The sequence below is a fragment of the Psittacula echo genome, assembly GCF_963264785.1.
Source record: "Psittacula echo genome assembly, chromosome: 3".
NCBI classification, from domain to species: Eukaryota; Metazoa; Chordata; class Aves; order Psittaciformes; family Psittacidae; genus Psittacula; species Psittacula echo.
The window spans coordinates 66,188,766-66,211,707 of NC_137736.1; the positions used below are offsets into that span (position 1 = coordinate 66,188,766).

The window sequence follows — 22,942 nt, forward strand, 5'->3', positions numbered from 1 at the left end:
TTCAAACAGGATGCTGGATCTCCTAGAAGCTCTGTTGTGTATGGAAGCATTATTTCCTATATAGAAGGCTTTTTTAATGCCCTTGGGATGTCCTTTGGAGAAAGACAGGTATGAAACATCTCTTCTGTGTGTACTAGTATATGGTAGCAGCGCCAGCGTTACGTTTTACAGAATGCTTTCTGAAAGTGTCAGATATAACAAAGTTATTTATGGTTTTAGTAAACCTTTCTGCGCTGCTTGCAGTTTCTGTGTGATGTCTGAGGAGAGCATGTGAGCAGATGGAACAAAGTGTGGGCTTTTTTCTTCTCAGAGGTACTCCCGTGTGACTTGTGCAGCAGTTGTGCTGTGGAAATGAAAGTCAGGAATGAAATGAGAAGTTAGTTTTGGAGGCCTTTGAGTTGGTCCTGTTACGTGCCTGGCTTTCCACTGGCTCTTCCTCTTCTTTGTGATGGTTGCACCCAGTCTGACTTTATAGCCATAAGAATATTTATGTATTTGTGGTTGTGACCTCCCTGCACAGCAGGAGCCAGGGTCCAGCTCCTGCGGAAAGCCATGGTGCAGGGAGGGAAGGGCAGCAGAGAGGGCCCATAATTGGAAATACCTTTACATATCCTCTAGTGTTTGAAAAGGTAGGAATGTGGAGGAAAAAAAAGGGGGAAAGAAAAGCTCAAAGCAAAGTACTGCACAAGGAAGAGAGTTATAAATATGGAGGTGATGCCCTGAAGTATGGAAAGGGAGCACTTAAAATGACACAAGGTGTTAGAGACAAGCAGACTGTTCTGTGCTCCTCTTCTGATTGGGTCTGGAGCTGAATACCAAGGAGTTGGAAAATTTCCTTAGAGAAACTTCTGCAAATTTCTTCTGGGGAGGGGGAGAAGAGGATAATAAAACACAAATAATGTTATTCACCCTTTGAAAGCAGGCAATAAATATATTTATTTACTTTGCCTCTTTGTGGGTTTTCCCACAAAATTTCTTTCATAACAGTGGTTGGATGTGATTTGGCTGTGTGTAACTCCTCATAACCCGTGGTTTGTCGTGCTAATTTTCAGTGGTGTACTAAACACAGACATAAGTTGGGTGGCAAATTAGCCATCCAGTTGGATTCCTCTGGGCTGTCTGTATGAAGGTGCCTGCTGCACCTCTATTTTTGCTGAAATAAGTGTCTGAATGCTTTTTTTTTTTTGCATGCTGTGCTGGTTTCTCTGGGGCAGCAGGGTCACCAGAAGGCGTTGGTGAGAGATACGAAGGAAGGATCTTGTCAGACTCTTCTGTCCCTTGGTGGTTCTAGCAAATGAATCAATCAAAATCTTCATCAGAAGGGTCTGTGGGATGCCACAAGCTAGTAAATAAAACGGTGAAGGGGTTGTTCTCTGACCCTGAGATTACCTACAATAGCTCAACATCCAGCTTCTCTCGCCTTTTAGTTGAGTGGCCCCAGGCATGCAGCTTGTGAGTACAGTCCCTGACCACTGTGGGTCCCGGTCTGTGGGGTATCTGGGAGAGTGCTAGCTTGCCTGTGTAACAGCTTAATGCAGAGAGTTGTATTTGAGCCCTCTTCATTTAAGTGTTTGCACATAGCCTGTGGGGTCTGTGTTGCTCCCAGGATGGGATTCATCTCTGCTAATGAACCTTACATCTGACGTAGCTGCCTGTGCTTCTGCAGTAGTTGGTGGGGAGAGAGGCACTGCTAAGGAACGATTCGTCTTACCCTGGTGGCTGTATAAAATAAGGCTGCCTGTCTCTTGGCATTGGCAAGAGAAGAAGCCTGGACAACCACAGGCAGGTAAGATGAATCTGTCTGAAAAGATGAGGAGTGGAAACTGTTGTGCCTGTTTTAGAGCTGGGGAGCAAAGGTGAGGGGTTTGGCTCTGCTGAGGAGTGCTGTATTGTGGATGCAGCTGGGGGCAAACAGGTGGGGTAGGCAAGGACCCAATTTCCATATGAAAATTCTTAGGAGCTCTTTGGATTGGTCGGCTCTGCAGGAGGAGAAATTGCATATCAGCCCTGAGAGGCTACGCTGTGTTTTATGTGGAAATCGGATCAGTTCGTGTCCTAAAGCTCCCATAATTTTAGAGGATCTTGTCTTACGAGTAGGTGCCTGGTTGGAACTTTAGCAGTGGTGTTTATAGAGGTGCATTTTTTGCTCCCCTCTTCATTTGTCTTTCGTCTCTCTTCTGTATCTAAGCATTTATCCTGCTCTTTTTCCTGCCCCAGGTTACGATGGAGCATTTCTGCCACTTCAATTAATTACCTCCTTCAATCTCAAACATTTACATGTTCTGAAAGTTTGAGGAATTTGGTGCCTCTTACAATTGTGGAGAGCACTGAGCATGTCTTCAATAGCCTCCCCCTCACCACCTCCTCCTCCTCTTTGTTTGCTTCAGTCAGTGACCTCTGAAACTACTCCCTTTCATTTCCATCCTGCTGTTCAGTGACTAAATACAGTCCTCTCTAGCTTTAATTACTCAGCTGCTCTTATGCTCCCAGTTGAGCGTTGCTGCCAGCAGCTTCGCCCCCCGGCCTTGGTGTGCTTTACGTTTCAGTGCTCCATTGTCTGCTCCCCTTCTTGTGCCTTGGTGATAAAATGCTGCAGTGGCGCTTTCTTGTTTGGTGGAGGTTTGTCCTGTTCCTCCCGCTTAGGAGTTTGCCTGTAATGAGGAGCAGGGATGGTGCCTGCTGAGAGCGGGAGCCAGGCTGTGTCAATGCCAAAGAGCTGCCCTCTCTGGCTAGCACCTGAGCTCTCGGCCTGGCAGCCATGAGATCGGGACCCTCAAGGAGAAGCGAAGCCATTCCCTTCCCATGGTGTTGACCAGCAGGACTCTGCCAAGCCAGAGGAGGCTGAGCAAGCTTGGAGCTGGCTGAGGGAAGGAGGAGGCCAGGCAGCAGCCAGAAAACATACACTGTGTGCCATGGCTGCTGCTTGGTCAGGTCTTTTTGGGTAGCTGGAACTTTGGATAAGGTGGATCAGGTAAGTTCTGTGGATTTGGAGAGGTTTCCTATGGATGCAAGGAGAAAGGATAGTCTAGAGACTTAAAGCCAAAGTACTTACTTTTCCTGGTTTGTGTTCCCTGCAGAAGGTCTGGAGCTCAAAGGCAGAGGAAGGGGCTGCTGTGCTGTCCAGCTCTGTAGATGTAGCTCAGCTGAGGGGCCAGCGGAGCTGGTGGCTGGGTTTCCCTCGCTGTGTCATTTGCCTGTTATCAGCCTTTTTTCCGTTAATTTGTCTAATTCCTTTTTAATTTATGCATGCTTTGGGCATCTCAGAGGTTTCCTGTGGCAATCAATTCCACAGTTGTGTTATGAAGCATGTTATATTCACATGAGAGCTCCAAAATAGACACCTTCCTGTGTAGGAATATGTTGAACTACTTCTACTCTAACTTTTTTGTCTAGCATTAATGAGATTGTGACATTTTAAACATACCAATGCATGGAAGATGCACAACCAGAAGAGGTGATGAGGCATCAGTGTATGCTACTAAGTTGGGGTTGACTCTTAAATCACAGAATCATATGGGTTTGGGTTGGAAGGGACCTTAAAGACCATCTAGTTCCAACCCCCTACCACAGGCAGAGACACCTTGCACTAGACCAGGTTGCTCAGCGCCTCATCCAGCCTGGCCTTAACATGGCCGGGGATGGGGCAGCCACAACTCCTCTGGGCAAACTGTGCCAGTGACTCACCACTATCATGGGAAAGAACTTCCAAATACCTAATCTAAGTCCATCCTCTTTCAGTTTAAAGCCATTAAATCATTCTCAGATGTTTCTAATTCAACCTGTTTGGTTTCTAGGTGGCTCTGAGAGCGGACAACTCTGCTGTGCTCTCCAATGTCATTGACGAGCTTGTACAGTTCCGCACAAAGGTCCGTCATTACGCACTTGCTCTGCCGGAGGCAGCAGAGACTGTGCCAGTGGAGGGTGATGCAGGAGCCAAAGGATCAAAACGGGAAGAGAAGGAAAAGAGGCAGCAGCTAATGAGGGAGAGAAGACCCCTCTTGGAGGCCTGCGACAGTCTGCGTGAAAACCTTGCTGCTTTTGGAATCCACATAAAGGTACAAGTAACCCTCTGCCTGAGGCCGTTACTCACTTTTTAAGGCAACATTTGGTTTTGCCCCTCCAGCAGCTTTCGGTGTTGTGCCCCGCTCACTGTGTGACGGTAGCAGCAGGCGGTAGAAGTTAAGCCCTTGCCTGGTTGTACTGCTAGTCTTCTGCTCCCCTTCAGCATCATGCCTCAATGTAACCTGTACCTACTTCTGCAGTTACTATTACTTCTACAGTTATTGAAGTGTGCTGTTTAGCCACTGAGAATCCCATAATTCTCAGAAATCCCTGTTTCCCAAGTTCAATCCAGAAGGAAAAGTATGCGCAATGTGTGTAATCTTTGAAATGATTGCAGAGGACCTGGAAAGTACACTCAGATGACTTATGAAAGTAGTGCTGGCCTTCTACCCTCCATGCATTCAGGTCTTAATGAGAAAGTGTCTGTTTTCAGCCTCTCCATTCCCACCTGTTTCTGTGCCATAAGTGCTTTGCCAGATTCCTCTGCCACTCCTCTCTCCAGCCTGCTTCCTACTTTTGGCCTATAAAGAATACCATTGTTCTTTTCCGTTACCCCAGTGGTGGTTCCTAGTCAAGAGAAATCCCTTCACTGAGTTATTGTCTCTTCCTGGTTTCAGGGTGCTCTATTGCTGCTTTAACAGGTGCTGCTTCTGTTGTTCCCCTTGCTTCACTGTCCTCCTCCCCTCGGCTCCAGGCCTCGTTGGGTCAGTGTCGCTCATTATGTACAGAGTAATCTCTCACTTTCTTTCCAACATCTTCCTCCCTCCCTCCAAGCTGCTTCTTTTTCCCTCACATGGTTTTACCAATGGGAGGATGTAAAGCACAGTGACATTAGGGAGTGACAGCATTCGTCCTCTTTAACTGCTGAATGTGAGAGCTGTCATTTGTTAGCACACCTATTAAATCCAAACATGAAGCATGGTCAGCTGCCTCATGATCTCAGATGAAAGCGAGTGTGCTGAAACAAACTGGGGTGAGGGGCCAAGTGCAGCAGTGGTGAGCTACAGCTGTGAAAACAAAGGAAGACACGGGGAAGTTGGAACATCTGTTTCCTTGTTTGTATGTAGCTAAATCCTTGCTCTACTTACCTGTCAAGAAAGTTTGCAAATCCAAACAACTGCACTGAGACAGTGTCTTGGAGGTGATCCCCTTTTGATGTGTTCGGCAAAACAGCTGCAGCCCCACCTCCACCCTTCTGCAGATTTGTTTTTAAAGGGATTTACAGATGTTTAATAACCTCCTGGAAATTGCCCTTAGTCAGGATTCAGCCTATTCCAGTTATTTCAGTTGTCTTTTTTGATAACCTGGAGATCGGCATAATCTGTCTCCTGCTTGTCCCAGAATAGTTTGCTCGTGAAGACAAAGCACATGTATGAGCACACACACCACATGCTCAAACTCTGCTCCTGCTTTGTTTGCTGATCCTGTAGAAGGTGTGCTGTGGAGGTTGCCCAGATCTTGCCTTTGCAAATCCCAGAGGAGTCTGCAAACTGAGCGATGTGACATGACACAGTCCTGCCCAAGGCAGGACCCTTGTCACCCTCATGCTTGGGTGCCTGGCTGGGTGGGTTGGCTGCTGCTGAAGATGTTGTGGTAGTGCAATGCCGAGCAGCTGGGTCCTGCTTGCTTTGTAGGTGCTTGTGGAAGTAATCTGAATTTCTCTTGTCTACCCAGCCTCTGATCTCCATGAAACTTTTATGAGCCTCATGATGAGCATACGATAACACATCTGTCCTGTGCGGCTGAGGTCAGTCCATGTGCAGGAGGAAAAGCCGCAGAGCAGATGAAGCAGACAGGCCTCGTCTCTACCCAGTGCCAACTATGAACCCTTGGTTCGGGGCTGGGAAGGGCGAGGTTGGCTGGTGTAGGGTGTGAATGGCAGCTTAGAGACTGCTCGTAACTTAATTCCTTTAAAAATCAGATTTGTAGCAAGGGTAGTTTCTCCATCAGCAGGTAAGCTTGTGATTTCTGTACACTGGTTTCTCCTCTCATGCTGCTCAATGCAGATGACTTTCTTTTTGTCTGAAGCTACAGAACTTGCAACAAACAGATTAAAATATCCACTGGTCTTCTCACATTGCAGTAGTGTCCTTGAAATGCAAGCTGATCTGTGCTACCAAGTGAGGTGTACTATTGAGCATTTTTGCATCAAAACCAGTTTTCACTTTAATCTGAAGAAAATTCTACATTGTATTCCAGCCTCTCTCATGAGTCAGAACTCATGTAACATTGTACATTAACTTTTACTGTCAACAATTGCAGCTGACTTCTAGATCTTGAGTTGGAAATACTCAGTTTGTCTTAATCCTGTGTGTCAAAAATACGGCAGTATTGCATTAGATACAGCAATAGGCTGTTGTCCTGAAATGCAGAAGTTATTCAGTACCCTCTCATGTATTGTCATAAGAGCTGTTTCTCACGTATATGAGCCACTTAAACATGACAGTATGATTGCCTGGGATACAGACTACACACCGCTGCAGCATCCCACACAAAAGAGGTGACATTTCTACTGTGGGCTTTTTCCTTAACTGGGGAGAACCGTCTGGCTTTGTTTGATAACTTTGGGTGTTATTAGTAATAGCTGCATTCCTGTGAGATGGTTTCTCCACCTCCATTACCTAACAGGATGAATAGCTGTGCTGCATGGAGCTTCATTAAAAGCCTTTGCCTCCAACTACCTGCACGTGTGATACCCGTGTAATCCAGACTGCTGGGACTGACCTGCTCACTTCTTCTTACAGGACAGAGCTGCTGTTTCAACGTGGGAAATGGCGGAAGGAGGAGGGCAAGCAGAGCAGCAGCCTCAAGAAAAAAGCTGATTCTTTATTGTTGGACCTGTGGGGGTTTTTTATTTCAGCTGCTTTGGCAACAGTTGTAAATACTAATATTTCCAAATAAAACCTTCGGACCAGAATGGATAGAATGGAAAGATATAATCTGAGCAAAGCTGTTGACACTAGTAGCAAGTAAAAAGAGGACTTGCAACTGGTATGTGGAAGCATTCAAACCACAGGGCAGCCCGGGAGCCTGCTGGGTTGCCTAACAGTGGCCTCAGCATATTCAAATACAGGCGCTGCCCCAGCCCTGCTTGCTGTGTGATCTGCCCTCACACCCTGCTTTGCTGAGCTGGCACTGGGAATTAAAACATAGTGAAGACAGAGGTGAGAACTGATGTGTTTTCACCCTCAAAACAGGCTTTAGTTCAATGTTTTAAACATGTGCTTTCCTCTCAGACAGAAGGAGGTGACACTTTTAGCCTTCAGCTATTTCCTTACTGCTGTGTTGCTGTTTCGGTCCTGTGAAACCTTTTAACTGCACTATGATCGTATCCAGTTACCTGTAAGGCCTGGTAGCTTTTTAGTGTTTCTGCAGAGAACACATCAAGGCTTTCCTAGCATTGGGAATGCAGCATGCTCAGGGTCTCTCCATCACAACTAGGAAGATAAAATTAGTGTGTTTGAGTTATTATCACCTGTTCAGTTACCTTTTTCCCCCCTTTTTGCCATGTTTGTGTTAAAAAGAGAGGCCTGTCTTACACATGAGGTGACCTGAGTGTACATGGGGCTTGTACTTACCTGCTGGCATACTTTCTTTAAATCAATTTATGAAAAGAGAACAAGAACATTGCTTCTGCTACAAGGAATTTCATTTGGAAATACAGTTCACACAAGTGATCTGTTCAAAAGGATAAAAGCTTTCTTTTATATTATTTAGAGCAAAAGGTGCAGCTGGTTTTCTGATCCTTTTCTGGTTATAGCTACTCCTAGAGAAAACGGGTGTCTTCATCAGCACTTTGGCAGATGCTTATGTGATTCTGTTGGTACTTCACATGTGCTAGTGGCTGTATCGCTCTAGCAGACTCGAATGAGTGGTGAACAGCTCTGCTGCTGTGAGAACACATGGAACAAGGTACACACAGTCACTTTGATATTATTTTTATTTCCTACCAGAAGAAACTGCTACATTGCCAGAATGTTTAAAAATCGTAACAATTTGTATACAGTAGTGAAGAACAGTGTTACAACTTCTGTGTAGATTTAAAACCAACACGGCAGGTTGAAACCTGTACTGAGGTCTGGTAATTGACTGACTTTGCCTTACGAATGCCATTTAGATGATAATGCCACTGATGTTCTAAACACAAAACCAAAAATATGCTCTCTTTAAAAGAAATCCAGTAGCCGTTTTAAAATCAGTTTTAACTCTGATTTTATTTAAAGGAGTCAGGCTTCTCAAATATTTTCAGGGGGAAAAAACAATAGTAGCTTTATGTCCCCAGAGATGTAGACAGTTTACAAAACTGCTTAAATTAAACACCAAAACCCATCATCTTTTATGAGCACGTGTTGCTCTAATCTTAAAAAGTCTGTGAACCCTCATAGACCCAAAGTGAGCAAACATTTAAAAACCTATTTTAAAAATAGGTAACTGCTTTAAAAAGAAAACCAAAAATGCATTGGGGTGAGGTAGTAGTCACAGTGCATCCAGAAATATCAACAATAAGGGCTGAGGGGACATACTTGGAGCAGCTTTTCTGGTTCCAGGTGCTTTCTGTGGGCAGCTATTGTAAGGAACAGGAAAGCTATTTGACTAAGTAGCATGGCACCATATGCCAGCCTAGAGCTAGGGCACTGGGAAGGAGTGGCTGCAGTGAATACAGAACATCTATTGCAGTAGCTAAGAGGCATATGCTTGTTCCTGCACTTTAAGAAGTATATACACCTGGATCTAGACTATAGGTTTAAGGGCAGTACACACTTAAACATACTTCACATGACCTTGTTCCTCTCTCCATATTGGTTCTATCCCTGCAAGCTTTGACTGTATTTCCAAATATTTAAGAAATGATACTGTGCAAAGTTGCATGCAGCTTCCCCTTTATACCCAACACTCCTCTGCCCTGCCAGTGAGATATGGCCTTAACTATTAAAGATCCTGTCTTGCTAAGGAATGAGCAAAAAGCCCCTAAACCCAGGCACTGCACTTGGAGCTTAACCACCAACCACCTTTTCCTATGCCAGCCTTTGCCTTACAGGGTACGGCTGCCTGCACACCCCTAGAAGGCACAGGTACATGCTGCTGGCTGCCCTTTGTGTCTGCAGTTCATACTCCTGCTGGTTAGTGGACACCCACCTATGAACCTATATGCTGGTCCTCTTCAGAGCTCTAACTCAGCAGGCCATTTGAGTTCTAAAAACACTTCGCTTCTCTGTGACTGCTGAGAGGCTGACCAGTTCAGGTAGGGATCACTGAGTTTCTTACCCTGCCTAGCACCTCTCCAAATGGTAATTCCACAGAAGTTCATCATACCAAATTCTAGATGAGTCAAGGCCAACTAAAGGAATAGAAAACATTTTTTTTCAGGTAACATAATTCCTGTTTAACACTAAGATACCTACAGTACAGCCTTGTTCTGAGATGGGGCAACCTTTTAAAGAACAAACACCCACCCACCCCGAGATGTTGTAGGAAGAGGGTGTCCTGTTGAAAATAAGCGTGGCCTCTGGGACCGGGAATGGGAAAAGGCAACTAATTACATTCAAAATCTACAGCAACTCTCATGCATTCCCTTTCCAAAGAGGCTTACTTTTTACTGCCTAATATACTAGCATGGCAAAAATGAAGAGTAGTAACTAATTCTAGACAGAGGTCTAAGAATGAAAACATGACAAACTTGGTGCAATCCAAGAACTTCAGCTGAGCTGGTGGAAGAATTTTATCTAAGTATCAAGTGCATTTATTTTTTGCTGTTCACACTTTAGTTATTGCTCAATAACTATCAAAAAGAACAGAGGAATACTTTCAGTTTAGTTTTATTATATTATAACAGATCTGCAACTACAGCTTATTCCAGCCAAAACATTTTTGTATCCCAAACTCTTAAAAAATATCTACATTGATCATATTTTTCTATTCTGAAAAATAAAAAAAAAATCTACCTAGCATTCCAATGCTGCTACAGCACTTGAAAGGGTGCATTACTTATGGGAATTCTACAGTAAATGTAATTACTCTTGCAGTCATTGCTCGTCCTCTCCTTCTTCTCTGCCGCTTTGGCTTCAGGTCTCAAAAAGTTTGTTAAAAGCTGTTCCAACTTCTGAAACCATGTCAGAGGCAGTCATTGAACGTCCAAACTTCTGAAAGGCCTGGTGGTTAGCCTGCCTCGTAAGAGAGCATGCTCCAAACGCAGCCACTAGGAAGGGATTTTGACTAAAAGGGAAACACAAGTAAACATCAGAAAGAAAACCTGAACACTCCTGTGTAATTCATAAGGTGGTGGACCTAATCTTTGCACCCATAAATGTTTGTCAGCAGTGCTGGGAAGGCCTCTTCAGCAAACACCCGTGTTTCTCAGACTCTTGCATTGCACAACACCTTTGCCTGATTTTCTTTTAACATATACTTCCCTTTCCATGGCACAGAATGTGACTGAGTGAGAAACTGCCATAGCCAAAGGATGCAAAAGGAAAACATGCTTAAAAGAGGGTGAGAAAATGTTCATGTCTAGTTTTACCCATGTGAAACATCTTCCTTTCCTCCAGAGGGAGAGGGAAGTCTTTGGCAATGTTTTAACTTCTTTTCCTCCCCACTTGCTGGGCAACTCAGTCTGGTTTAGATTGCAGGGGGTGGAGGAAAGACATGGGGACGTGGACAAGAGATGAGTTTTAACAGGGCCTTAGTCACTGCTCCAGGGCCTTCATTAGATCAGCTTGAAAATGGTACAGTGACATCTGTAGACTACAACAGAGATTAAGGCACTCTCTTAATGCCTCCTACATGCTTACAAACTGTGTAAAAGAGTGTACCCAGCCCCGGTCTTCCAGTGCTGAACCCTCCCCTGAGAAGGCAGCACAGCCCTGCCACCTTAAGAGCACCTTCTCACAGGCTGGGCCACAGGAGCTGCATCTGCTGCTTTCAGCACCAGCAGAGAGGAAATCAACTGCAGAATCATCCAGCAGCTGGCCCTGGGCTGCAGCTGCTGCCTGGTGAAAAACCTTCCAAAGCTCAGCCAGTGGTGGGACACAGCTGCCTCCAAGTCACTAACTCCTGTGACAAGTACCAGTGTTGTGAAGGATCACCATATGAACACAGGCAAAACAGAACATGAGTTTACAATTTGGTGTTACCAGGGTAGCTTTGAGCATCTTTTCCTTGAAACCTTCATGCACTCATCAAGGTGCAGGAGTATTTAAGCCATCCTGAGAGTCAACCCTGGTGCCCAAACCCTGCTCTGAAACAAGAGCTGTGCACAGGCTTCTGGGCTCAATACAGTTAAAGTGGCTGTTTCTAAGCTGCTGCACAACCAGTCTGAAAGACATCACCAGAAAGACATCACCTCAACATCCCCTTAACAGGACAATCCTACCTACTCCTACCTACTATCCCACTAGCACTCCTGAAAGCCAATGCAATGTTAACTTTTCAAAATCATGCTCTGCCCAGACTCGATTTGAAACAACAGAGGCAGGCACAAGCACGGAAGGACTTGCTGTGCTGCCTGCAGTGCAGTCTGCAAGGCGATGCCCTGATTCACTGAGCCCCAAAAGCTCCTCCTTTTCCTGAAACACGAGAGAAACAGGACTGGTACAGCAGATGTTTGAGAAGGGTCACCTTAACACCACCACAGGAGACACAATGTGCTGCTGGTGCCAATTACACTCTGACTTTTCCTTCATCTGTAAAATAAAGGAGTTTCTGAGAGCTGCCTGGAAAAGCCACAGGAGCCCAAGTCAGAAAGCCTGGGGAACACGTGCTGCGTTTGCTAATCTCTCCAACAATTTCATACTGATCTGTTTTGCACCATGAAAAAATGAAGTCATCCTTTTAATGAAGTGAAACAGAATTCCTCCTCCAGTGGCAGCTGCAATTGCAGATACACAGATAATCTTGGTTTCATTTTTCATCCTGTTAGATTTCAGAATTTTGGTTTTTTTGTGCAAAAAGTCTGGTCCCTTGTTCCTCCTGGGGGACCTGATGTAGGGCTCTCACAGTAACACAAGGAACCAAGTAGTTACCTCCCATGCACATCTAACTGTGTGCATCTGCATGTAGCATCCAAAAGACTACAATAGATCTCTGCTCCTCAAGCTTCAGTAACTCATTATTTATTGGGAAGAGGGACTGTCATTGCCTAACTGCTTGTGTCAGCATTCCTTTCAACTTTATTTAAAGCAGCTACTCTCACACAAAGACTACATGACTATATGGACCAACCAGTCAGACAGGAATTGACATAATTTAACCAAGAACAGCCAACAGCCACCTGCATGGCTGCTTTATGTATGATCAAACCAGACTGCTATCTGGCCTTTAAATGGTTACTCTCTTTGAAACTGTATTTTATTTGCAAGCTTTGACTTACCTGCCCCTCTGAATTACTTAGGTACAATGCAAGAGTACCTAAGTACCAAGTTACAAACACAAAGCTAAATGATGCATTTTCTGAATTACAGATGTTACTGCCAGTGACTACCCCATATTTACTCTTCATACCTGCCCCCTGCATTCAATTGTTTTGAAAACACAAACCCCTTACACGTATGTCCTTGGGACTCGATCCAAGTTTGCATGCTACTTCTGCCCCAAATTGGGAAATGTCAGATTATCGAAGAGTCTGTCTTATTAAAATTGTAACTATCATGTAGACTGCTCTACAACTCCCTTACATTTTGTGAAAGTACATGGATACCTTAGTCCCAACAACTCTAATTTCATTTGGGAATGTCTGCAGCAGGACTACAACAGCTGCCATAGGAGAATACACTCATAAGAATTAGGAAGTTATTAATATTCATACCCATTTGTTTTTTCTGCTCCAGCAAGGAAGGCCCAGTGCGCCAAGACTCCAAGAGAACCAGAAAGGAGGTCCCCCTGTCCGCCACATCTCCTGCTGCTTCCTTCATGACTGCATACAAGTACTACAAACAGACAAACCAAAAACAAAGTAACGTGCATTTTTCTTCTATTTACAGTGGTGTCACTGCAAGGGTTAACGTGAGGCACACAGCGATTAACAAGTGAGAGATTCCTCACAGGCAGCAGCATACACTGAAATACACAATTCTTAACAAAAATATTGCATAAACATTTTAAAAATAGTTTTCTAATTACTTTTCAATCCCTTACAAATAGCACTGCACAACGTTTACACTTCCTCCACTTCACTCAACCTGCACAGAAGATTCAGTCACTAATGAGTGGTTCACATGAACTGATGCTGCCACGATGAGCGAGTCTCCCAAACTGGACCAGGTCCCTCCACAAAGCCGTTGCACAAACACAACTCTCCAAAGTCTCTGACCTTCAGAGTTTTCAAATGTAAACCAAGGTGTTTCTACAAAGACAAAATGCAAAATGACGCTGGAATCTCAAGCCTTCTGCCATGCCCACCAGAAAGGCATTTTACTGAGAACAGACTTTTCCTTAAGCTTTGTAAAACCAGTGTGAAGACAGATATCATTTTCTGCCAATCAGTGTCCTCCACATCTGTGTATGTTTCTGTCAGCAGTGTCATTGTGGATAGGCTCCGACACGGTATCAGGTGTTACATTTCTATTTTAAATATACAAAGGACCTTGGTCAAACTGATCTCTTTGTGAGGCTTTAACTATGAAGAACATGCAAGTGATTCCACTAAATTTAAGTCCTTTGTTCTTTACTCTCCACAAATCCAAGCAGGAAGCCTGAGGGATACATAAGGTACAAAAGAAGAAAACAGCCTCAATTCTGATACCATTCTCCAAACTCTTATGGGTATGCACCTACCCTCAGCTGTCTTTATTGCTTTGTTCTGAAAACAAAACCAGGAGACATTTATTTTCTTCTCCTATGAGGGTGAAAGAGCTGGCAGAATCATTGGTGGCCATTTAGTGATCCTTAGCATCTCCAGACAGCTACTGCAGAGCTACCTGGGGTTAGGGCTATGCACACCATTGTTGTGTGCTCCCAGGCATGCCAAGTACACAAGTGGAGTATAAAGCAAGACATTGCTTGGAAAACAGCTCCTACCCTCAGTGTTCTCCAGTCACCTGTGCTGGGTTTCTCTGAGATGTATGAACAGAGCAGCTCAGGTAATTTAGAGGGAGTACCCTCTGTCTTTTTAAAAGGAATTTTCCTCTTGCAAAATAAAGGAAAACCTCTGCACAAAAAAACCCAAATGACTTGCAGGTAAATCTTAAACAGCAAGCAGTAAAAACCTACTTAATGCAAGTAAATCCTTTCCAGTTCATTAGTACAGTTCATTTCTGCTTTTTGTTACTCAGTGCAGCAAGGAACTGTACTTCACTTTCATTTCCTACTAATTCCTCCAGCAGTAATTGCTAGGCTTGTGAGGCTAGGCAGTTGTGCATTTTTGCTGCCACTGAGAGGGCAAAGATTCATTAGTCACCACGAACACAGCAGACACCGCTGCAGCACTGCCAGCAGTTAATTTTCCCAATCACTCTTCTTCCCTCTCCCCTCCCCCCCAAATTAAGATTCTGGATGTGTTTCTCAGTGAGCAGTAGTTAATGTCAGATTTCACAAGCGTAATGCTCTTCTGAGTCAGGTATCTGAGGAAGCCATGCCCTTTTAGGTAGTGTTTTGGGTTTGTTTAAATACAGTCTTTTGGAGAAATTACCTCTAATTCTGCTTACTTTGAAGACGGTATCTCACAGGATTTTCACTTTGAGGGCTTGAACTCCTGGCAGGAGGCAGGGTGGAAATCCTCTGTTCAAAAGGTTTGGGGCCTTCTGACTGACAGCTGAGCACAAGCCCCTGCTTATTAGCTGCATGTCACCATCTGCCACTATTCTGTAGCCCCACAACCCTGCAGTCAGTTCTGAGCTGTACAGGAAAGCAAGATCTCCTCAAAGTAGGCCAATTACAACACCCTGCTACAAAAATAAAAAAAAAAATTAAAAAAATAATAATAATAAAAAAAAAGTGGTCTTTTGTTTGTGGGGTTTTTTCAAAGTAAGTCTCAAACATGTGCAGAAATACCTCGCAGGCGACAACACGAGCAGGCCTTTGTACTCTGCACAGCGATGCTGGAAAATAAATCCATGCAATATCTTCAAAGAAGCAGAACTACAGGAAATTCACTTGAACGAAGGGGGAAAGGTGTAACACACGGGCAACTCCTGTGCTCAGCTCCTCAAAGAACATCTCAAAACAAAAGGATGATGAACATTACAACAGGCAGCGGGAAAAGGAACGGAAAAACTCCTCTGAACTACAATCACTGTTAAGAGCCTTTCAAAGGAAAGAAGGAATCCCACACGCCCATCAAGACCAACTGGCACACTACCAGATCTGCAAAGCATGAAGTTTTCCTGATGCTTTTCCCAGCCTTCTCCTACAATGACAAAAACAAACCTCCTGTCTTCCCAGTCCCCCAATCCAGCATCCCCCATTAAATGTCTGGGATCCACTGCAATGACAGCTCAAGTCAAGGACCACAGGGGTCACGTCCTTATATGCTGCACTGAACAGTGGCAATGTTACAAGACCCTATTAGATGGACATGACTGAATAGCCAGGGATGATGCTGAGAAGGTGGGCAGTTTTATTCCCTGCAGACATGCAGAATGATGTATTTACATATATTTTTCAGTCCATTGCCCAGTGAAGCTATACCACATTTGACTAGGGATGAACACATACATCAGGAAACCTAGAAAACGTGGTTCTTGGAATAGCCGAGGAGACCAAGACAGAGGAATTCTGGACAACAGGAAAACTGCAAAAACCAAAACCACCACAACCTGTCAATGTTGAAAGGCAGGAACCAGGACCACTTAAGGTCAATTAGTCTGACACCAGTCCAAACCAAAATAATGGAGAGGTTCATATTCAGTTCAACTGACAGACCTTAGAGAGAGAAACATGCAACCAGTGCAGGTCAAAACTGGCTCTCAGGGCAAGGATGGTTTTGTTTTTTAATAGGTCTGGGCAACCAAATCTGATGTCATTTCACAGGGTGATGAATAACCCCCCCCCCCCAACCAAACACACTATAAGTCTTTTAATGAAAACTGATTTATGCTAAGTAACTTTCTGAAAAGTAAAAACCAAGCAGCTTCCCAGCACTTACCCATGAAGCATACATCTACTATAACAGGAAAAGGCTAGACAAAATAAAAATGTCATCACTGAAGAAATCACTGAATTATAGCAAGGATATCTGCTAGAGACAGAACAACCACAGCCCTATTCAACAGTTTCAACATAGTCTCAGCAATTAAACAGCACACAAATATTGCCAAAGCTCTACACAGCAAATACAACACATCCCTCACATACAGTCACTGGTACTTCTTGCTTGCCTAAGTCCAGGGAAACAATCTGTACTTAAGTGTGAGAGCCACAGAAACAAAATACTGAAGGCTATCATACTGAGAGAGTAACAGAAAGTAAAAGTTCAAGAGTTTTAGGCTCCACACAATTCAGAATTCTGCCCCAGACTTCTAGGTAACTACGACCAAGTAATTTTGTAGCTCTACGTTTAACACATTTCAGGCCATAAACCAAGTTACCATCACTCCCTTTTCAGCACTCCCTGAAGATAAGATTAATATCAGCATTTGGGGAAGCATTCAGATCATGGTGTCACACTTAACTATACCACTGCCAGCGAGTTTTAAGCTGAAAGAACTCCCAGCCCAAACTGTGCTGGCAGATCAAAGCACAGAAGAATGACCCATTTACGGGTATTGTATGCTTAATCAGAAGTCTGTTATGTAACTGAAAATAGCTGTCCTTGCTTTGAAGGGAAAAAAAAATAAATCAGTATTTAGTATTGCTGAGATCAAGCACTACCAGTTAGCTGGCAAGCAATAATTCCGATACGGCTTTAGACAGGAGGCCCTACTTCCAACACTAGCACCCAGATACTACAGTTAGAAAACCAAAGGCCTATGTAGTATAATAAGTAATGTATGTCCGTGTTTTCTGGTTTCACAATGTGAAAAAAAAAAACAACCCAGGGACTCATTTTTTGTGTTTGTATTTAGAACACAGAATGTGAAACATGGGCTAGCTAGTCAAGGCTAAACACGTAATACTGATGATGGTAAAGGAGACTAAAGAACCTATGTGAAACATCACATTTGCTGAGACTGAAGACCAAAAGACAGCCTGGAGATTAAACTTTAATTCTTGAATCTTGGGCATTCTGAACAAGTTCTTTGCACTTGTTTTCCTCTCACAGAGCAGGAGTATTACATTATCCTAATATCCTCGGGAATCTGTGTTTGTACGATACGACCATTCTGACTTCTGATATCACCCAACTGGATTGGATCACCTACATCAGCTAACCCACACAACAACAAATACTCGTTTAGTTGAAAGGCTTAAGATTTCCATTTTTTATGTAAAATAACAAAGCTATCAAAGACCATTTTGCTCCACCAAATGCAAGATTCGGGTTTAGACCATTGTCAGATCTTGAGTAGAATCTTTTACCAATACATACATATGTGATCTGGCATATACTCAGACTAGCGAGAAATTTATCTTTTTCCTTTTGCAAGTTAGCTCACAAAAGCATGTAGCTGGAGATTGTGGACTCCCAGAAACATACACACAAGGAAACCAAGATTAAGGACTGTGGCTAGAGAAAACTCAACTGATGTGGAAAATGTAAGTTGGCTTTTAAATAAAGGGTGCTTATACTTTAATATTCCCTAATCACACTTTCAAAACTTAGATAGGTCCTTGAGTGCAAGACAACAGGCAGTCTAAGTGAAAATGATCCAAGTTTTACATTACATTCTTATATAGGTGCAGCAGCTAGAGATGTGATGTGATGACAGGTGAGCAGTGACAGGGAGACCACAGGGCGGGCTGTGTGAGCAATGGAAAGCACAGCAGCACAATGGGCATGACCCAAGACCTCCCTGTTTCGCTCACTCTGCAGAAGCAGGAGTGGAGATGAAGATGCTGCCTCTCAGTTAAAATACTAGGCAAAAATCTGCTGGGCAGCCAGATACCGTAACAGCTTTTAGCTAAGTGAGCCAGGGACTGACAAGCACTGAAAAGCTTCCTTTCCAGCTGTATGGGGAATGAATGGCAGAAATCAGAAGTACTGCTTGGGGATTTATGGCAAGAGTTGGCTTTTTTGCCCCTTATTCAGTACTTAGTAAGCCCTCTCACACGCTGCTTTGCTTCTCTTGACCACAGCTGCAGCTGGGCAACTGGAGAGAAATTACGTCTGGCTACTGGCTCCAGGTAAATGTAGTCCCAGGCAGCAGTGGTCTGGTTACCCATAAAGTCTGCCCTTTGGAAGGGAGGAGACAACCAACACAGGTGTTGGGAAAATACAGAAAAATTCATTTTATCATTTAAAACCAAAAATCCAAAAACTTCAAGGACCTAACCAAATTTTAAACATGTTAGGAACTAAGACTGGTATAACCACACTTTATTATTGACCAGTTCTCCAAAGAATAATAAAAAGAAAGCCTTAGAGAGCTGTGCCATAGTGAATAAAAGCTGACTTACCTTTTACCCACAGGCTGAGTACTCATTCCTACCCTGGTCAGTGATGGCACTGATATCACCTACCAAGAGCATGGTGAAGCTCATCTTTGTAGAGCAGGGAATCAACAACTGTAGGCCAAGCTATAATGTGAAATTGCAAAAGGAAAGAGAAAAACAGTATATAAAACTTACTTAAATCTTGGTGACTACGTTTACAGGGCAGCTGGCAGCTCAACTGAAATGGAGACAAATTTTAGGAAAACCTCCTTTACAGTGGAGGACTGCTACTGATTTCACAGAGGCCAGGTATGTGATTCAGTACTGATTTTAAGGTCGTAAGGAACCACCTGCACCATCTATTCTGATCTGTAGAACAAAACCTCAAAGGTGTTCAGCCACTTCACAGCTTGGCATCTATCAGAGTTCTAGGTATGCTATTGTCATAGCTAATTTCTCTGCCTTACTTTTAATGTGAATTTATTAAGCTTCAGCTTCCAATCGCTTATTGTGCTTATCTGCTTAGGACTACAGTTATCTGCCAACAGTAATCCTTCACCAACACCTGTACTTCCAGCTATCAAATCATCTGATAACCTTTTCTGTCTTCAACTAACAGAAGAAAATTGTTTACTGAATTCACTACAGATTCATGAATAAAAATAACACTACAGTCACTCTAAGCTATAAAGTATTCACCAAGCCAGTCTTCCCTGCACCCTCAAAAAGCCTTCCTTTCCCCACAGCCAAGAACAGAACACTAAAGCTACACAGTTAAGTTTGCAGCTTCTGATTTTCCCAGAGTGCATTAAGACTTAATCTTTTTTCTTCTCACCCTTCCTTCCCCCCCCCTTTTTTTTTTCCAGAAAGTAGGCATGCAGTATATTCCCAAAAGAGAAAGTTTAAAATTCATATATGGAAACTCCAGTATCAGCGTGCTAAGTACACGAGCTCAGCCAGGAAATGTCTGAAAACAGGTACAGATTAAGCACTATGAACAGATGATGACAATAAAAATAAAGGCAAGAGTAGTACACAGATTTTTTCATAGTATTTGACTGTGCTCAGAGGACATTAGCCTGATCCAGTGATCTGGACTTCCCTCACACTGGAATCATGATGTATGTTGTCTTAGCTGAAAAAAAAAACAACTTACATAAGATCAGAAGAACAGACAGATGAAAATGTTCAGAGCAAAAAACCTGGGAGAGAACTCAGGGTCAGTGACACAACAACATGTTCTGTGTTGTGACACAGAGCAGCCAGTAGAATCTCCTTTCTCAACGTGATTTTGCATTTAAGCAGCTTTTGAAAGAATGACCGACAGTAACTCCCAGACCCAAAGAACACACTTATTAGAAGGAAGATGAAGTCTACAGTTTCTTCAAAATTCTCAGGAACCTTCTTGCAAACAACAGCCCTAAAAACAGTATAACAGACATTATAATCTGTATTAAACCTGCCAACTGCTTCTTTACAGCTCAGCAATGCTGCCTGTAATGTCTGTAATCCAGGAGAGAGAAGGCATCAGTGATAGAAACGAAGTAATAAGAAAGCAGCCTACAACTGGACATCAAACAACTGCTATGAAGGCACAGAACTGTTTCTATTTCAAATAAAAAAGCCACTTAACTAAGAGAAAAAAGAGATCAGAACACAACAGAGACAAAGAACAAGGTGAGAAAAAAATTAAAACCAACGGAAAGCCCCAAAAGCACACAAGACATACATGGAACTTGTGCCACACCTGAACACCCAAAACTGAGACTGGAAAGAGTTTCAATTGTTTCCTGATTTTTTTTAACCCTGCATGACAAGAGACAATGAAGACAGTGTCCCTTCTCTCCATCAATGGTGTGGTACACCCATCTCAAGAGTAACAGCTCAGAAGGAGACCTGAGATATCAGCAGGTAATGTGCCCAATCTAAAGCACTCACACAGTTTTCCCGTCATTCATTAAAAAAGCAACAATCTTGCATAGAAAGAACATTGTTGATATAAAAACAGAGAAAGAAGATACACCACAGTGCTCTAAAGCTCTCTAGCTGGCATAAACTAGAGCCAGGTTATTTTATCTTCTGACAAGAGTTCCTCCTCCCTTAAGCCTGACTTGACTGTCCAAGGTTACAAACCAACTCTGCTATGGGTGCAAATGTGACAGCAAATTTAATGCAGGGCAGCTTGGGTACTGTATGATCAACCCAAGTCCTTCACCACATAGGCATAACTATATGATTTAGTATCAGTATAGATAGATCTATCTATCCCAGCTTGCTTCACAGTCTGTTATATTATCTGTACTAATGGGGGTATGTACAAGGTGGCTCTGAACAAACTAGTTGTCATATTACATCTGTTTTTCTGTTACAAAAGACTCCCGTGCCTCCCAATAATGAAAAATTGACTGTATATGAAACAGTTTGGAAGCGGCATAAACATTCATCAGAAATTAGCATTTCAAGTAATTAGAAGCAGAGCTGCTGCTTGTTATGTATGTGAAATAAGACCACGTAGTCAAAATGCAATGAAGGCACTCATGGATTCATTTTATACTGATCACAGTAAATGATCAGTATAAAAAGCATCACACAGGCAGCTCATTTATTAAGTATATTTTAACCATATGAGTGACTGGTTTAAAAAGTTGTAATGGCAATCTAGAGTTAATTTGATTTTTTTTTTAATTGTCAGGGCTAATGTACAAGTCATATATGTACATGCTGATCTACAGCGCCATGAACCTCAAGACATCTTTATTTTTCATGCACACTGATATATGGTGAAACAACAATATTATTCTGCACCAATTGGCAATGACATCTGCACTTACACAGACCATTTCAGCTAAAGATTTTAAAACAGTTCAAAGATTGAAAAATCAGTATCTCAATACCTGTGTAATATAAAAGATAAGTTATAGCCATTTAAATAAGAAATAAAATCAGCAACTTTTTTTTTTTTTTTTTTTTCCCAGCAAATAAGTGGCACTCTTAAAATATCAATTCACACAAATCATCTAAAGGTGATCTGCAAAGCCACCCCTCCCATTCAACCCTCAGGGAGTACAGTCCAACCACTGGACTGAAAGCAAGCAAAACAAAACAATCATATTGCTGAAAGCAAAAGGCTTCACTTACCTTTCTCTCCATCTGAAATAAGATCTCTTTCTCCCTTTTGAACAACTGTCAAATTCCCCATGGCTTGGCTGAGTCTTAATACACATCCATGATGATCACTACTGTCTACGGGGTCTCTAAGCTACAACACAAGAATTCCATACACAGTATATATTTTACTACTAGAACAACATATTCTAACACCTGCTACTTCATCATATGTATGGGGAAGAAACAAAAAGCAGCACTATCAGTCTTTTCAGGTATTTTTTTTCCTATACCCGCTGCAGTGCCAAAAAGCGCATCAGAAAAGTCTTCTGTAAAAGATCTTTGTTTAAGAACTATGCAGAAAACCCCAGAGAATGTTTATTCTGCATGTAAGAAACAGCACATAATGTTCAAGCCAGTAATAAGTTGTTTATTTTTAAAGACTAAAAGACTGAACTTGCATATACTTCAATATAAAAAAGGAAAACAGCTCACCATGGCTTCATACAGTCTACTAAACTCCATATAGTTTGGAGTAAGAATAGCTCGCTGGTAGCCTTGAATTAGGGAAGGCTGCTGGGAAATAAGCCACAGTCCATCCTGCAACAACCAGTAAGAAGAACATTTACTTAATGGATTCTTATAAATCAAATCACTGACTGAATCAAGAAAATACTTACAGCATCGATAATGATAGGAATTCCTTTCACTTTTGATTTTTCTATAATACCCTGCAAAAAATGAAGACAACTTTAAGACGCTTGCTAATTTAAATCTCTTACAATCCAAACCAAACTCATATAATAAATCTGATCATGTAAGCTGTTTTTACAATGCAAAATTGAAAACAATCAGTTATATTCTGCAAACGAATGTAAAACATCCTCGTATCAACTGGTAATTTTACAACTACATTGTTCTCTCCCTGGTTCAAGTATAAGCAGTGTCAAGAGGGGTCCCATAACTGATGCCTTGGTGTTGCTATACAAACAAGCAAGCAACCTTACTCGCTCTTCCTGCTGCAGGAGGCATGTAATGCCAACATCAGTCACACATAGTAAACATGCATCTCCAATTAAAAAAATAAGAATAAATACAGGTGAGTATTGCCATCATATAAATCTACAAATTACTATAATACTAATTTTAGTTGCTTTTCTGATAGTAGCCCCACTGCAGTATTTGTGTGCACGGAAAACCAACCAACCTGAGACAAGCAGTACATAAGACATGTCATTTCACTGATGGCCCTGGAGGTTTTACACTTCCAAAGCAAAACCAAGGTGGTCCATTCAACAGACCATTTGCAGAC

The 22,942-nt window shown here is 42.7% G+C and overlaps 2 protein-coding genes across 4 annotated transcripts in view; one reads left to right on the forward strand and one right to left on the reverse strand.

Annotated features, from left to right (window-relative positions):
- Positions 1-6,964, forward strand: part of CARS2 (cysteinyl-tRNA synthetase 2, mitochondrial) — a 33,813-nt gene extending 26,849 nt beyond the window's left edge. For both annotated transcript variants that reach the window (XM_080613070.1, XM_080613071.1), the window contains 3 exons: positions 10-108; positions 3,795-4,055; positions 6,807-6,964. In XM_080613070.1, coding sequence (XP_080469196.1) covers positions 10-108; positions 3,795-4,055; positions 6,807-6,884 — 438 coding nt within the window. In that variant the 3' untranslated portion in view covers positions 6,885-6,964. The remainder of the gene's footprint in view (positions 1-9; positions 109-3,794; positions 4,056-6,806) is intronic.
- Positions 6,965-9,318: 2,354 nt separating this feature from the next.
- NAXD (NAD(P)HX dehydratase) overlaps positions 9,319-22,942 on the reverse strand; it is a 49,647-nt gene continuing 36,023 nt past the window's right edge. For both annotated transcript variants that reach the window (XM_080612645.1, XM_080612646.1), the window contains exons 8-12: positions 22,311-22,361; positions 22,126-22,230; positions 21,664-21,784; positions 12,863-12,983; positions 9,319-10,275 (exon numbers count right to left, since the gene is read on the reverse strand). In XM_080612645.1, the coding sequence (XP_080468771.1) occupies positions 10,125-10,275; positions 12,863-12,983; positions 21,664-21,784; positions 22,126-22,230; positions 22,311-22,361 (549 nt within the window). In that variant the 3' untranslated portion in view covers positions 9,319-10,124. The remainder of the gene's footprint in view (positions 10,276-12,862; positions 12,984-21,663; positions 21,785-22,125; positions 22,231-22,310; positions 22,362-22,942) is intronic.